The 16,247-nt window shown below is 39.3% G+C and overlaps 2 protein-coding genes and 1 long non-coding RNA gene across 10 annotated transcripts; 1 reads left to right on the forward strand and 2 right to left on the reverse strand.

The window, feature by feature from the left end:
- Nucleotides 1-4,178: 4,178 nt before the first annotated feature.
- On the reverse strand, nucleotides 4,179-8,081 carry Slip1 (SLo interacting protein 1). 4 transcript variants are annotated; one of them, XM_015188702.2, is made up of 6 exons: nucleotides 7,915-8,081; nucleotides 7,245-7,796; nucleotides 6,856-7,179; nucleotides 5,642-6,620; nucleotides 5,357-5,511; nucleotides 4,179-5,226 (listed from the first exon to the last, which is right to left on the reverse strand). In XM_015188702.2, the coding sequence occupies exons 1-6, from the start codon at nucleotides 7,957-7,959 to the stop codon at nucleotides 4,915-4,917; spliced, it is 2,367 nt and encodes a 788-aa protein (XP_015044188.1). In that variant the 5' UTR covers nucleotides 7,960-8,081; the 3' UTR covers nucleotides 4,179-4,914. The 4 variants fall into 4 exon arrangements, with proteins under 4 accessions (XP_015044188.1, XP_001352369.3, XP_015044189.1 ...); XM_001352333.4 differs by having other exon boundaries at nucleotides 5,585-6,620; XM_015188703.2 differs by lacking the exon at nucleotides 7,915-8,081 and adding an exon at nucleotides 7,862-7,891 and having other exon boundaries at nucleotides 5,585-6,620.
- Nucleotides 8,082-8,889: 808 nt separating this feature from the next.
- On the forward strand, nucleotides 8,890-11,037 carry LOC117184365 (uncharacterized). Of its 2 annotated transcripts, none has more exons than XR_004469677.1 (2): nucleotides 8,890-9,420; nucleotides 10,792-11,037. It is a non-coding gene; the product is annotated as an uncharacterized lncRNA (long non-coding RNA). The 2 variants fall into 2 exon arrangements; XR_004469678.1 differs by lacking the exon at nucleotides 8,890-9,420 and adding an exon at nucleotides 9,427-10,043.
- On the reverse strand, nucleotides 10,761-15,800 carry myo (growth/differentiation factor myoglianin). 4 transcript variants are annotated; one of them, XM_033381433.1, is made up of 5 exons: nucleotides 15,355-15,800; nucleotides 14,862-14,894; nucleotides 12,311-13,407; nucleotides 11,267-11,685; nucleotides 10,761-11,201 (listed from the first exon to the last, which is right to left on the reverse strand). In XM_033381433.1, coding segments are annotated over exons 1-5 (1,920 nt in total). In that variant the 5' UTR covers nucleotides 15,357-15,800; the 3' UTR covers nucleotides 10,761-10,832. The 4 variants fall into 4 exon arrangements, with proteins under 4 accessions (XP_033237324.1, XP_001352370.1, XP_033237323.1 ...); XM_001352334.4 differs by having other exon boundaries at nucleotides 15,390-15,799; XM_033381432.1 differs by lacking the exon at nucleotides 15,355-15,800 and adding an exon at nucleotides 15,030-15,064.
- Nucleotides 15,801-16,247: the final 447 nt, after the last annotated feature.

Raw genomic sequence — 16,247 nt, forward strand, 5'->3', positions numbered from 1 at the left:
GCATTAAGGTGTAACAAGTTTGCACAACACCATGACTGAAAGCTATTGAGATCGGATTGCAAGCGAGAATGAAATGAAATGTCCTTGTACTGGACACAGAGTTTAACATCATCCGCATACATAAGTACTCGAGAGTATGTTATTACTGAAGGCAAGTCATTAATAAAGAGTGTGAAGAGTAAGGGGCCTAGATGGCTGCCCTGTGGTACTCCCGAAGAAACCTTTACTGGTAAAGAGAGGGAGTTTTTGAAGAGGACTCTTTGAGACCTAGAACAAAGATAGCTAGAAATCCATCTCAGGAGGTTGGGCGGAAACCCTAAAAGGTCAAGTTTATGTGCTAAAAGGGAATGGTTTACAGAGTCGAATGCTTTACTAAAGTCGGTGTAAATAACATCCGTCTGTAAGTTACCTTGAAAGCCTTTAATAATGAAAGAGGTAAACTCTAACAAGTTCGTGGTGGTTGATCGCCGCCTTATAAATCCATGCTGAGTTGGAGATATAAGTGACTTGCAGAGATGTTGCAAGTGCGGAGTTAAAACCTTCTCAAACAATTTGGGAATAGCGGATAACTTTGCTATACCTCTATAATTTTTTACATCAGACTTACTACCTTTTTTATGGAGAGGAATTATAAACGATTCCTTCCAGATTGGGGGGAAGCAAGATGAATCAATGGACATGGTGAATAGTTTAAGCAATGGTCCACACAGAGCCTCGGCGCAGTACCTGAGTACACAACCTGGAACCCCGTCTGGACCCGGTGAAAACACCGGCTTAACTAGTCGAAGATCTTGAAGTAGGGAATACTCATTTAACAAGGGACTGAAAATGCCGTTCGACCTCGGTAATCCGTATGGGTACGGTTGACCAGAGTAGCGTTCCTCAGAATAGGTAGTTTGGAAAAACTGGGCAAAAAGATCGGCAATTGCCTGATCATTATTTGCCGACGTATTACAAAATGATAGCGAGGATGGGTGTGCGGACGTTCTACGCTTACTGTTTACGAAGCAGTAAAACTGTTTAGGGTCCTGAGAAAAACGTATCCTGCAACGAGATAGGTAGTTCTTATAGCATTGAGCATTAAGAACTGAAAAGTTTGACCAAGCTATTACATAACGAGAGTGAGAAGTAGGAGAACCCACTTCTTGAAATTTTTTATAAAGTCTTGATTTTAAGTTTTTTAGACTGGATAACTCTTTGGTAAACCAAGGGGGTTTTCCAGATCTAATCGGACAAGAAAGCGGGACACAAGAATCAAAAAATGTGCCAAGAGCATTGTAAAAAATGTTTGTGGCTTTTGTGACATCAGTGCACAAGTACAAAGCGGACCAATCAAAATCCCTAATTAGGTTATTAAGCTTCGCAAACTCGGCTTTACGAAAGCAGCGGACACGTTCAGGTAGTCTACTCGACCGATCCAATACAGTTGGTCCTATGTCTAGCGACACCTCGAAAGTAGGGTGGTAGGCGTCTTCAGGTATAGTGAGCGGAAGGGCTCGGGTTAACAACACTATGGTCGGATCCGATACAAAGCATAGATCAAGCAATCGACCCAAGGAATTTTTCACATGATTGACTTGAGACAAGGACAGGTCAAGCAAGCCGTCAACAAAGTCATGTCGTGACATGGGCACTAGGATACTAGACTCGTTTACCGAAGACCAAACAGTTCCTGGCAAGTTGAAGTCACCAAGAACTATCATACGATCTTTATCAGATAGCGAGGAAGCAACAGCGGTTAAAGCGGACAAGTGCTGCTCATAAATTGAAATATCCGAAGAAGGTGGGATATACGAGCAAGTAATGAATATAGCGAAAGCGGGAAGAATCAGTTTTACACACAGGAATTCCAGTTCCTGTTGAACTTGGACTGTGAAGTGTTCTGACGTGAAGTAAGAGTCCACTGCAATTAGAACCCCTCCTGCACGTCGAGACGAACGGTCCTTTCTAAAAGTTGTGTACCGACCTGCCAAAACCTCGGAACTAAGAATGTCCGGCTTTAACCAGGTTTCAGTAAACACAATAACGTGGGAAGCAAATGCAACACTATCCCGGAAAAGAATGCTGAGCTTACTACGCAAGCCTCTTACATTCTGATAGGTTACTAAAAGAGAAGTTAGTTTTTTGCAAAGGTTGGAGCAAGACGGGAAGTTGAGGAAGAGGAAGTTGAGGTTGAGGGTGGCACGCTGGAAAGATTTGGAAGCGATATGGGGGGCCTATTCTTCTTCTTAGCCTTAAACTCCTTCACCACCAAATGCTCCGGCCAAAATTTGGTGGAGCAAATGGTGTCAAATTGAGTTGGGGAGATGCTTATCTTAAACGACGCTATCTCCCTGGCATAAGAGAAGTTAAATTTCTCCACCTTTAAACCCACGGCTTTTATTTTGCTTTGAATGAAAGCAGTTACATCATTAGATGTGAGGTCAGGGGCCAGCCGTGAAACAAAAACTTGTCGTTTTGGTGGGACTCCCACCAGTGGTTTAGTCACCGCAGGTCTAGTACCTGTGGTGGCAATATCCGGAGGTCCGGAACGTCTATTTACTGGTGGGATCGGGATAGACGGGACAACTAGTGAACTTGCGGACACCACGGACACGGACGCAGCAGACGTACTTGGCTGATGATGATGAATTCGGCTACCGAATCTGCATCGCCAGCAGCTTTCGTTGCCTTTGGAGTGGCAAACGAGATCAACTGCTGTACACTTGGAGTGGTCGGAGTCAATTTTTCGGCGGCGGACGGCTGAGTGACGGTTGGCACTTGCAGGTCCCGCGGAGTGACCTTTTTGCGCCTCGGAGACTCATTCAGCAGCTTTAAACCGCTAAACTGAGCCTCCATGGCTAGGAGCCGATCGTACTGATTTTTAAAACCAACGGTCAGCTCCTTAAAGCCACTCCGCGTCTGCCTCATGAAAGCCACCATGTCTTTCTCCACCGCACGACATGCCTCGCAACTGTAATGCAAGCCATTACGTTTGGCTATGGCATCGCTCACGAGGCCAGAAAATCCCGCGCATTTTGCGTGGACTACGCTGTCGCAGAGCCAGCAGGGGACATTTGGCTGATCGTGAGTGATCTGCTTCTTGCAGGTTTTTTTAGCGCAGACCACAGCGAATTCCATTTTTTTTTTTATTATTCAAAGATTTTATTAAAATCAAAAAAATTAAAAATTTCCAAAACAAATTGGTATCAGACCAATGTGCCAGACAACGCTCAAAGCGGAATTGGTAAGAAAAAAAGAGAGCAGAGTGGAGAGCGGTTATAGCGAGAGCTACTAGATAGAGAGCGCTATTGCTCAGAAAGTTGAAAGAGCGAGAGAGAAAGAACAGTTATTGAGGTTGAGGTGATAGCGAGAGAGTGATAAGACAACAAAAGCTACCAGACGAGAGCGGACTGCAATGCAATACTCACTCACTGCAACAACACAACACAACACAAGCCGACGCCGAAAAATAAAAAGTTAAATAATATTTTAACACAAATCAAAAGGCATGCACTCGCGTAAAAGAATAGGTTTCCAGATTGTTGTCTGGTTAGAAAGTATATTTAGAATTTAATTAGGAAAACTCCGGCTGTTTATTCGAAACAAAAGGAAGAATGCGGAGCGCAAAACAAAAACACGTCTGATCACTACGAAAGAGAACGAAGTTCTATAAGAAGTGCCTTTTTGGCTGGACAAATTACGGAGCATTCTCCCGGAGCAGGAGTTCCCGGTTATGCTCCCGAGTGCTCAAACGAACAAAAAGGAACGAACGAAAATGATCGATGAACAAAAATAGACTATCTAAAAGAACGACTTATTTTAGTGAATAATGAACCAATCAAATTAGTCATAGCTGAATGACATTAGAACTGACTAGCTGGAAAAACAGAGATAGCCTTACGAGAACAGCATGAAGTGACTGCGAGATATAAAGGCGTCCAGTTGAGCTGGAAGCAGCGCTACCGAGATGAGACGAGCGCCCATGTGTTTTGTAAAATAGCATAATACAGTGTTTCGGTTATTAAAAGATGATTTGAATGATATGGTGGAGAATATACCAAATATATCTCGATCGGCTAAAAATTGTAAGACTTTTTTAATGTGGTACTTATATTGGGCACATACATGTAATTTTATGATATATTGGCGTTTAAAAACAAATGTTTTGTTGGTTTTATTAAATTTGTAAGTTGATATAAGCAAAAATTTTGTTGTTTATTTTAGAAAAACAAAAACCCTTTGTAAAGGGTCTAACAGTTAATACATTGTATTGAAAACATATAATAATTTATGTCAGCTTCAATGCAAGCTTTGTGTATGAATGGGATTTCTATAGTAAATAGCTATTATAGGAACGATCGATCAAAGAAGACTTTGGGAAGAAAATACTTTGGATGTAAGAATATAGAAAACCGAGGATCTACATTCCAAGCCATACAAAATGTATTGTCAGAGTTTTAGCTCGCCAAAACTCGATACATGGACGAAATCTGATTACTATTAATAATAAAAAACATTCAACTGAAATCAAATTAATTAATTATTTTATAGGGCATTATTGTAAATCTTCAGACGCATGAAGAGTGGCTGTAAATATGTACATAACACAGAACTTGGCAATGTTTCAAATGTGAATATTAAATCTATATTTTTTTTAAATTCGCATTTAAACTTATTGCCGTTGTAGCTTTAAGGTAAAATACATTTGTTTAACTTCATTTAATTCCTGAAGAAAACAACAATTAACGTCCACATTATAGGATGTCTTATAATAGATTCACGCAATATCGTTTGAAACCAATCGTTTCGAAAAAAAAACATTACACAAAAAAATATCTTTCCGCCTTTTTTATGCCATACTCGTTTTCGTATTAGCTGTGTAGTGTTCAGTTAATACATATATGGTATATGTTGAATGTAAGATTGTAGGTGCTACTGTTGCTGTTGCTGATAATGCCGCCGTTCCCGAGCTCGTTCAATGTGTCGTTTACGTTCCTCCTTCGTCCAGTAACGTCCAATTTTGACTTCCGACACTGTATCATCCTCTGTCGTAGTTAGCTCATTAATGCGCGTATTTTTTCGAATAGCAACGTGCGTCCGATTACGTACTGGCCGCTTTACAATGTATCGTGTTCCATCAGGACGACGCTTCACTTTCCAGACCATGGGTATCTCCTCACCATTTTCACTTATCAGTATTGAACTCTGTTTTGAACTGGAAGCAATGTGGCTTTTGTTTGCGACCTATTTGAAATAAACATTTTTGGAATATAGCTACAACTGCGGCAAAAGTTAATAGATAGATGTGATCTATTTAGTAAAGCAGATAAATTCCTCATTTAGGGGTTACCCTTTAAGTGGCACCTCTTCTTACCTCTTGACTACTAACGAAGTGATAGCGGCTCAAATTTGGAGCATTAAATTGGGGACAATGACTTTGCACCTCCTCAGCTGGCCTCAGACGCATTAATTTAAGATCAGTCCTGGGCTGATTGATTTCTTCCTCGATACATGCTTTGGGTAGGCTTTCTGGAAAATGCAAATTTTTAAAAATATAATCAATGCTTTCATGTGCTAAGGATATAGTAAGTTAAATTCCTACCACCGAGACACGTCGAGGGAAAATTGGAAGAGCAAAGGCCGATGCGGCCAGACCTACCAAATGGTAACATTAACATACTACTCGCAGTAGTTGTTACAATCGCTTCTTTTGGTGAGAGTATGGCGTGATTCTCAGCCATTTTTTGGTTTGGACAGATTTGCGCTTCGTCACCAGCATTTAAAATCTGATTCTGATGGGGCGAAGCGCTATTGTTTGACCCACCAGTGTTGTAGGCACTTGATGAGTTGTCAATTTCATCGCCTAGCGTAATGTTGCCTCCGACGTCGATATTGTTGGGTCCACATGCACTGTGTGCGGCTCCACTGCTGCTGGATCGACTTGTATTTGTTATTGTACTACGTAGTGTGAACACACGACTGCATGCAGGCTGTTGGGCAGTTTTTAGGACCGCGGGACGACCTACTAAAGTGTGCATTGTCCTGGGACTGGAACTGCCGTGGCACTGTGACTTTAGGCCCAGCCACTGGGCAACACGTTGAGTTTGTTGCTGCATTTTCGTATCCATGGCTTCAGTTTCTATTCCAGCTGTGGCTGTCGCTGAAGAGCAGGAGCCCATTGCTGTCATGTAGTTAGAGCTTTGATACGGTGAACAATATAACGGCTCTGATTCCGAATCCTCAGGAATGGTCTCATAAATATGCTCGCTTTCATCATACTCATAAGGGTGATGAGACTGACTGCTTTTGTTCATAAACTGATTTAACGCTTTTACATGACCCAAGTTGTCATCTGTGCGAAACTTTGTCTTGCTGCATGCTTTTTCAGCCTCCAAAATAGCTTTTGGCAAATATGGTTTAACGTTAACATTCAGATCTGAATTTGGCTGGATTGTTGGAGACGAGTTTTTTGTGGCGTTGCTGACCACTTCATTGGTTGTTATATTAAGAGTCTTTATGGACTGCACTTGGCTCAGCAAGACCTTATCCAATTTATCGACCACGTTTGTGTAATCATCACGGAGAAAACTATTTGCATATTCAAAGTTACTCTCAATGTCCTCGTCATCGTCCTCTTCCTTAAAAAAATTTGTTAGAAATTGTATAATATAGTTTAAAAAAAAGCATGGGTACATTTACATTAAACATACAAGACTACACTAGTTTTGTGTATGAACGTTACATTTATGCCTTGCACTGTCAACATACATATATATAATATATACAGGCTTGAAACATATGTATTTGACAGTCTAAAAAGTTATGCAGGCATTTGTAGTTACGTTAAGGAAAAATATATACTTTTACTCTTACTGGGTATAGAAGGCGACTAACAAGAAGCGTCACTGCAAAGGGACTCCCTGCGATCTGGGCTTCAACTTCCTCCTTGCTTTTAACGTCCGTGCCATTAATGCGCAGAATTTGATCACCCCGCCTAAGGCGTCCATCGCGTTGAGCTATACCTTCTGGCTCAATATCACTAACAAATACATCTTCGCAGCCATCAGTATCAGCTTCGTCAGATATTACGTTCCCTCGGCTAATGTCGATATTTGACGCCTGATATCCATTGCAGCAAACATGAATGCCTAACTTTTCAGTGGTTGAGTCATCAATTGTCTTAACTAGAGTTATTTCCTGAAAATGAAAATAATGAATATAATGATATGAGGATTATTCATATTTTAATCTTGTCAAAATACCTCAATATCAATTTCCGGCTCCAGACATTGTTCAAACAAATGATGTTCTTGCTCAATGAAACGATCGGCTATCGTGCGTACTATATCCCGATCTTTAAGGTTTTCAGCTGATGTTTGAGTTTCCTTCGACACGGAAACGGCCGAGACAACTTCGACAGGTGGAACTACAGATTCTTCGCTATTTAATGCACGTAGAGTTAAAATGACTTGATTCTTGTTCCTGGAGGATTGTTGCGATACTGGTGCTAATGGAGGGCTGGGGCTGGTGGACTTTACATTTGGCGAGGCACTGGTTGTCGGTGATGTTGTTGACAGCTCTACTTCCGCATCATTTGATATATTTATCTTTTCAGCTGTTGCGGAAGTTGCAATTTCGCTTTGATCAACTCTATTTTGCAGGCGAGTTGGTTCGTTGTTGATGTCTATATTTATTTCTATATCTAAGGCATTTTGCTTCTGCCGGCACAATTCGACTACTATGGTTTCTTTAGCTTGAAGGAACATTTGAACCGCTTCATACCTCGGCAAATGACTAATATCATTTCCATTTATCTGAAAAAAAATTTTTTTAATACATTGGTTCTTTTCCTGTCTGTACAATAAATATCAATACATACAGCATGTGCAAACATGTAAATATGTGTTTGAAGTACTTAAATGTTTTACGTACCTTTAACACAACATACTCATATTCTAATTCGACAATGCAATTCATATTGCTGATTTACTATTACATTATTTGTATTTTATTATTTTTAATTTGTATACATATTTTTTCAAGAAGAATCAAGTGTGGCCAGATGGTGTGTTTTTGCAACACAAGAGGGGTATTCGTAAAATGGGTTTCGAGTTTATGTTTTCGAACTACCTGGAAGTTTTTGTTAAAAAGGAAAAGTAGAAAAATCAAACGAAAAAAAAATTAAGAATTATTTAAAATAAAAGAAACTTAAAAACAAGTTCTATTTACAAATTTTCTTTTTGGTCCCCTTGAGATTTACTATATGATAGTAACAATATTACTGCTTTTGCACGATCAATGAAGTTAATGTTAGTTCTAACAGAGTTCTGTTCTGAGAATAATGGTTCTGCTCGGAGAATATTGGGGCCCAATATTGCCCAATTACTCATTTTTGGGTCATTTATGAAACAAATAATGACTTGAATTAATTAAACAGACTAAATGATTGGTTCCATGTAAATATAAGATGTCCACGACCTGACAGCAGATTCAAAATGATTACATATGGCTTAGCGCATGATCTTCAAAATTAAATTTTAGACAACATCACAAAAGAGTATGGGGGATATTAGAATTGTGGGTTAAGTCGACGTGTGTAACGCCCAGAAGCGTTTCCGACCCCATAAAGTATATATATTCTTGATCAGCCGTGCCTGTCTGCCTCTCTCTTCCTACGTCGTGTTTGTCACCTAGTTTTCAGAGACTATGAGAGCTAGAGCAACTAAATTTTCTATCCCGACTCCTGTTATATCACACTGTTAAAAGTGTAAGTCAAAGTTTTGTCCCTTTCCGCGAATCTGTGGCATCCACAATTTTAAAGATACGAACAATTTTAAAACTCAGAATCATAGAGAATGACCAGATTGTCGAAAATGGATCAGATGGCTACGCAACGCTTTCCACCCGCCTTACCTCTTATTCAAACACTCTTTCTGGTGCAGTGTGCGCCCTCCGGAGGAGGGGACATACTGACTGGGTATCGAGTAAAAGGTCTTAACTTTTTCGATCACTTAAAGCCTCAAATTTGACAGGTCCTACTCAAACGTTCTCTCTGCGTGTCGCCAGTGGTCGCACGTCGGACTTGGCGGGAGCTGGCCAGACAGCTGGCAGACATCTCCCAGGAGGAGCAAGTCAGGCTAGGCTGGGCTGAGCACCGAGTAGAGGAGGGCCTGGTACACTACGCCGAAATGCCACAGATGAGGGCGTCGAATGGCGAACTTGCCAATAAGGCGGAGGAAATGATGGCCACGAAGAGGCAACGCTCGACTGAGAGTGCCATCAAAGACACTCCTGCGAGGTGTGGCTGCCGGGTGGTTCAATGGGTTAAAATCTTAAAGTGCAATGACGACCCAACCCTAAGGCTGACGCGCACAGTCTGCCAACTGGAGGCAATGTGATAGGGGGCCAAGCTGGAGGTCGTTCAAACCTAAGGCGAAGGTACTCATTCCCATCACAATCCAGGGGAACCGAGAGCTGAAGCTCCTTCAGCGGCAAAACGCGGAAGTGCCAACGGCAGATTGTAGGATCCTCAACATTGGTAGCCTACTACCCAACGAGGGGGGGGGGGGGGCAATGTGTGATCCTTCAAATGAACAAAGAAGCAGAAGATCTGTGTCTCCCAAAAAGCGCCACCCCTAAGATAAGGATGCACACACCCTGCAAGTCGGCGGTGACCTGACGCTGGTAGTTAACCCGTCAGCTACAACTGAGCCAGCCATCCATGATGCTGAGTGTGCTGCAGCTCAACTTGCATAAAAGCAAGGTAGCTTCGGTGGAGCCCCCCTTGGCTATGCTTGCAACGGGAAATAGTACTCTGATATCTGGCTGGAAAGTCCTTAAAAGATCATCCTTCTCAGATCATAAGTACATTCAGCTTAAGTGCGAATTCAAGCACTCTTCGAAGATATCAGTCTATAGAACCATCGGAATACAAACTGGGAATCCGCTGAGGATATAGAGAGGTCCCAAGAGACATCATGCCATCAGACACACATCATGCTAACCCTCAAGAACGAAGAAGAACACTAGAAAAGCTGCTGGATTTCCACATCAGGAATGAGGTAGGAGGACTGATGTCAACCAACCAGCATGCCTATACCAAAGGGAAATCGGCGAAGACTGCACTACACTCGGTAGTTACTACGCCCTTCACAATAAAAAGTATGCACTGCGAGTATTTGTTGACATCTCCGGAGCATTTAACTACGTGGCTACGAACGCAATAGCAAATCGCCTGGTAGCGACTAATACACACCCAGAAATCAACCTGTGGCTAAGGAACCTCCTAGGTTGCAGACGGGTGCAATCAGAGTGGGGCACCGCTTTCATGGTAAAAGAGGCACACAGAGGCACATCCCAGGGTGGAGTCCTGTCGCCCCTAGTGTGGAATCTGGTGGTCGACGACATTGTGGGAAAGATGGCACCCACCACATCCCTCATTTTCTTATAAACTTGTACATATATAATTTCCTTTCTGGATCATTAGCCAGCAGCATATACATATGTGTGGGGGTAGACGGATGTTATAGGGAAATATCAAGAAACATTACTTCAAATTTCAGCTTGCTCATCAAGTAAATTAGAGTATGGTAGCCTGCAAATATATTTAAAGAAAAGTTAAAGCCTAATCAACCATATTCGAAGTTTAATAATTACATATACGATATTTACCCGATTTTCCAGAGAACTTTTGCATTGGAAAGCCGGCTGAAAATGTCGCGTAATTAGACTTTTTCCTTTTAAACTTTTTCCACGTAATAAATTGAATAAATTGCAAATATGTACATAAAATTATATTTTTTATTCTAGGTGATTGGTATAAAAATCGAGATAAAAGTTCGACTTGATGGCTAGGAACAGCTGCATCCCTCTACAGACATATTTGGTATAACACTTAAAACCAGGTTGTGGTTATCGTCAAAATATAACAAGCTTAAGGAACTCATTTTTGTTGGCGAACAGCACGGCGTGGCTGACGTCGTTAAGGCGGCTAGATGAGTGTGGGGATACTGCTCAAGGTATCCAACTCTGCAGTCGCCACTGCAAAAGTATGCATCAAATGACGTAGGTGCAACAACGAAATGCCATCCAAAACTTGTGAAGTTCACCTTGAGAGGATATCGACAGCATCGCATATCGTGATCACTTTCAGTACAGTCCATATAAACGCTTCGTTTCCGTCGATGCTTTTTTTGTGATCCAATTTCTATGTGAACCGTCTGAAAAAAATGCAATAAATTTACCAATTACGATGAAAGAATTGCGATGTGTGGAAGACGCATACTAATGGATTATTCGATGTATTATCAGTGGTCACAACTAAAGGCTTCATCCAGGATTCTACTCCTTTTATAAGAATTTCATGAGATTTATTCGACCCGCGATCTCCGAATACAGGTTTCAGGTCAACGTTGACCCACTGTCCTTGTCCCGATGGAATTTTTTGGCGAAATTCAAACATTTTGGCCTTGTGAGTAAAGCTTGTATTATTTGCACGCCGCACTGCCCGATGAATAGCTACAACAATATCTTTACTTTGTTGATTTTCAATCTCCTCAATGAGCTCCGGCTGATGGGTGCTTATCCAGTCCCAACCACGCAGATATAAATGCAGTGTAGCGTACGATATGTCCGAGTAACTGTTGTCGAATTTAAACCGAAGAACGTCTGTCTTACGGTTGTGTCGAACATGTGGTTGAAGCTCTAAATGGACGAAATTTAAATTCACGTATAATTAAATTGGAATGGAAGATTGTATAAAATAGAGTTATATAATCTTAGAATTATTTTTTCGTTCTCTTTTTTCCAGACTTTGCAGATCATTCTGTTTTATTACTTTTGAAAACGAATTTTAGGTTTCATATATTATTTCAGTAACGGAAAATTACTAAAATAAGTAGTAAAGAATAAATTCTACAGAGAAATCTCTGCCTGTAAAAAGTTTCCAGTAGAAAGTAGATGCAATTCAATTTAAATTGGGTTACAAAAACGAATTTCTTTATACGAAACCATGGACAAAACAGACCGCGCATCTCTCTCAATTTTGCTTGCACTTGTCATGAGAGATCGGGAAAACATAGAGAAAAAGAGGGGGAGCGCGACCGCATAACTAGAGTTCTTATGTTAATTCTTGCACTTTGTTTATCCTCTATCCGCCTAATGATCTATCCGCGTTATCTCTCTCTCTCTTTCGCTTACTCCACCAGGGTGCAAACTCTGAGATCCAGGCGGTCATCAAGATGGACGGGCAGGGATCTATCGGCATTGCTAATTGGGCTGCTCCAGAATGTTTTTTTTTAGCATTAATAGAAGTAAATTTTGTACTTACGCTCAGGAAACACGTAAATGCTGCTTATGTGTGAAAGAATACTCTCGTATTCATCATCATTATGCATAAAGAAATTTTGTTTTATGTGTTGATATTCGTGGATTCCTATTTCAGTGTTGTAAATCAATTTAAACTCATTCAAAGCATTAGCATCATCCCCTTGCATTTGAGAAGATAAGCTCATGTCGGATTCACCAGCCACTAAATCGCTGCTTGTGTTGGTAGTTTGCTCATGTTTTTTAGGGACACTTGGTGATTCTGATAGCGATTCTCCTGTGGATTCCCTACGTCGCCATATTGTATTTGTTACAGATGCATTATAACCTTTATAAAAATCCTCTAATATATTTTGTGGTACTGAGATAGGTTTGGTTATATTTGGTAGTTTTTTTAGATTTAACCGCATGAGTATGTGCATCTTAATCGACTCCAAGCTATCCTGCTTGGCTTTTTCGCGCAATTGGCGCTGTAAAATACTATCAATGTTGATTAAATTTCGATTCATAGATACTCCTTGAACACTCGAGAAGGGCCCCGATCTAGATGTTGTTGGCAGAGTTGAACCTTTAGTATTCCGTTTGGTTTGTACTTTTACTGGGTTTGAAGGCGGATCCGAATCCTCTTGATGATGATCCTCTGGCTTTATTTGTTTTGTTGTGGATGATGCATTGTCGCTTGAAAGTGTGTTTGATTGAGTATTTGTTCTGTTACTCAATAAAATCATTTCCGGTCTAGCACTGGCACTTGATGAATTGTTTGAGCGTTCTAATAGCTCCTGCTCACTACTAGCACTGTGTGCAGTTGCCAGGATTAAAAGCATGGATAGCACAGCTAGTGCCACACATCGGTACATGACAAAAGGGCATCTTGAATGTCCACCTATAATCTGTCGTTTTTTAATACTCGTAATCGATTTGCAGCTGCAAAAAACTATGCTACTGGAATCCGACTGTGCATGCAAGACTGCAATATTAGCATTTTCAATAATCTTTTTAACACTAGGGTTCACATAATATTGACTCTCAGTCCTGTGTTCTTTCCCAATGCGGTACCCATTGGCCAGCATGATTTTTAGTAAACAGTTGTCGGTTCGAATGCTGAAAAAAAACAAAAGATTAAGCATTATATTATTATGATCGTAAAGTTTTTGGGGCTGTCCTTATAGGACAAAAATGTTAAAAATGTCTGAGACTAAGTAAGCTGGTTCGACACAAGATAAAACCAAAGACTATAAAATAGTATTGTATAGTCTTTGATAAAACTCTAGTTTCTACCGGATTGTAATTTAATTTAATATATAAAAACCAGTTCATCTGTGCTTCTGTGCGCCGTCACTATCAAATTGTATTGCGTTATGTAAAATCACACATAAATTTGAAAATTTGATTGAAAAAAAACTTTTCTCCTTCTTCTATGCGTGCAAAATCGTCTCAAAGTCATAAGGTACACAACAGAAACGAAAAAGGTGCTTCTTATTTTGTTGAATACAACATTATACTTGATACAAATTGTATATCAAAGATTCGAACTTTCTTCTTGTTTTATGTTTTTTATGATCCTCGAAAAACCATGTCTTAATATAGAACGCCATTAATTGTCTGTTTATGCTTTGATTCTACAGAACGATATATAAATTGAGGCCTATCAATCAGCCAATAAAATTTTGCGGAGGCATTGCAGTTAAAAGTTGTTTAAATTTTTCGCGGAAAAATCATAATTTTCTACTCGTTTTTACAAGTGAAAATTGATTAAATTGTGTTTAGCTAGTGACCGTTTATTTATTGATTCATATTGCACGATTCTAAACAAATGCACTACACACTAAGTATATGATCAACCATAAGCCGTTAACCATATTGTTTTTTAATTTTTAATTAGGAGTCAACAAATTTGAAATATAAACGTTTTTTATGTACAACGATTTTAAAAGTAATTGATTGAGCCAATATGCTATGTATGAACTTTTCAGATAGTAATAATATTTTTTTCCCCTAATAATATTCTGTATAGGCAAATATAGTTGGAGTTTCCCAGATCAGAGAAGAAAATATTTCCGAATATAGTCAGGACCATGTAGTTGCCATTATAACAATAAATCTACAAAGAATGATCGACATAAAGAGTACCACCCTAATAGCGGTACATATGTACATACATACTTGATACATTGAAGTGTATTTTATGCACATACATATTTATATATGCATATATAACAAAATTTATATATACATATGTATGTCTGTTGTTCTGTGCATAAACGATTCATATGAATCTCACTCTCAGCTCTTGATCACTCTATTGTATTCAATTAAACCATTTATAAACATATTAAATTTTTGTGCTCTTGAACTTCGGTTCATCTGAAGCTGAAAGTGCAGTGTTGGCACTGCATATTCCATTTTCCACTTGAGGATGACAGGACAATAAAAACCCCAAACAAAAAAAAATGTTACATTTTCAATCAGTTATTCTAGTTTTCTGTTACTGTTCTTATCGATACATTAATAAAGAAGAACAAATAATAATAGAAAAACAGGCCATGCTAACTCACCAGGGGCTATCCTGTAAATGCACTTTTCTCCTCCTGTAATGAGTATGGCATCAGTGAAAAGGCTTCATATGGATATAATAATAGATAAATAATTATATCTTAGATCCGATATAATTATTAGACGCCACGCCACATATTTCAATCTAATTATGTACATACTGCTACTACCTACTACTATAATGTTTCATCTCGTTACATATACATATGTATGCATATAATATATAACGAAAAAAAGAAACATGACAGGCTTCGAGCCTAGGACCTCTGGTTTGTTGGCCCGTGAACAGTTGCTCACCGCCACTGCGCTTGCTGACAGCCGGTGTGCAAAATGCTATGTAGCCAACAGCCAACCCAACTTTCAATCAGAGCAAAATAAATGATATATGTATGTATGTATTATGATATATATATGTATATATATAAATTATATATATGTATAATAATAAGAGTGTACTTTGAGATAACAAACATTTAAATGTAGCTACATACGTACATATGTTAACTAATTGTGTGTATTTATAAACATACAGATGCGCATGCGAAATCTATTTCGAACACTGGGAATTGTAGAATGTATTGGATAAATACATGGACTAAAGTTGTGCACATATTTTGGTTGTTTCACTTAATATTGCTTGCAATGAGCTTTTCTTATTTTCCCGACGGCTGTGAATCTTCTTTCGAGTATTTTCCGCCAAGAACCGCATAGTAATCCCAAAAACACTACAGATACAGATCGGCGGAGCACGTCGGAGAGTATATGTATTTAGTAATTGTAATCTTCCAATGTTTATTAATATGTAATATATGGATTCGTTTTAAACGTGGTCCGCAATGCTGTGATGCTTATAATTATCGTGTAAAAGTATTTCTTTTTCAATGTTTTCTCCACGACTCGCGGAGACTGTGACTGTGACTGATCGCGGATATTCCGATAAAATATACCGCCTGACCTTCAGAAGTATACCAAAATATACCGTCTCAAGTCAAGATTTAGGTGACAACGTCGCAGAGCCATATTTGCTGATCAAAGAATTTGTATTAGTTTCTGATTGGAAAATTTATTTTTGCCTAAATGTTTGTTGATGGAATCAACTGCGGATTTATCGTTAAAACATACCGTCCGACCCTCAGAAATATACCAAAATATACCGTCTCATTTTAAAAATATAACGTAAATATACTGACGAATTCCAGATCTATTTCACACATTCCTCGTTTTTCATATTCCGTCGAATATTACTAGCTAGGTAGAACATTTAGCCATGCCCACATAATTTTATCCGATTAGTGAATTCATTTTCTAATTGACTGATTTATTTTAAACACTTGCTTTTATTTCATTTTGCGTAAAAAGAGGTTTTCGCGAAACTGGTCAAACAAAAA

Source organism: Drosophila pseudoobscura, chromosome 5 (assembly GCF_009870125.1).
Source record: "Drosophila pseudoobscura strain MV-25-SWS-2005 chromosome 5, UCI_Dpse_MV25, whole genome shotgun sequence".
NCBI classification, from domain to species: Eukaryota; Metazoa; Arthropoda; class Insecta; order Diptera; family Drosophilidae; genus Drosophila; species Drosophila pseudoobscura.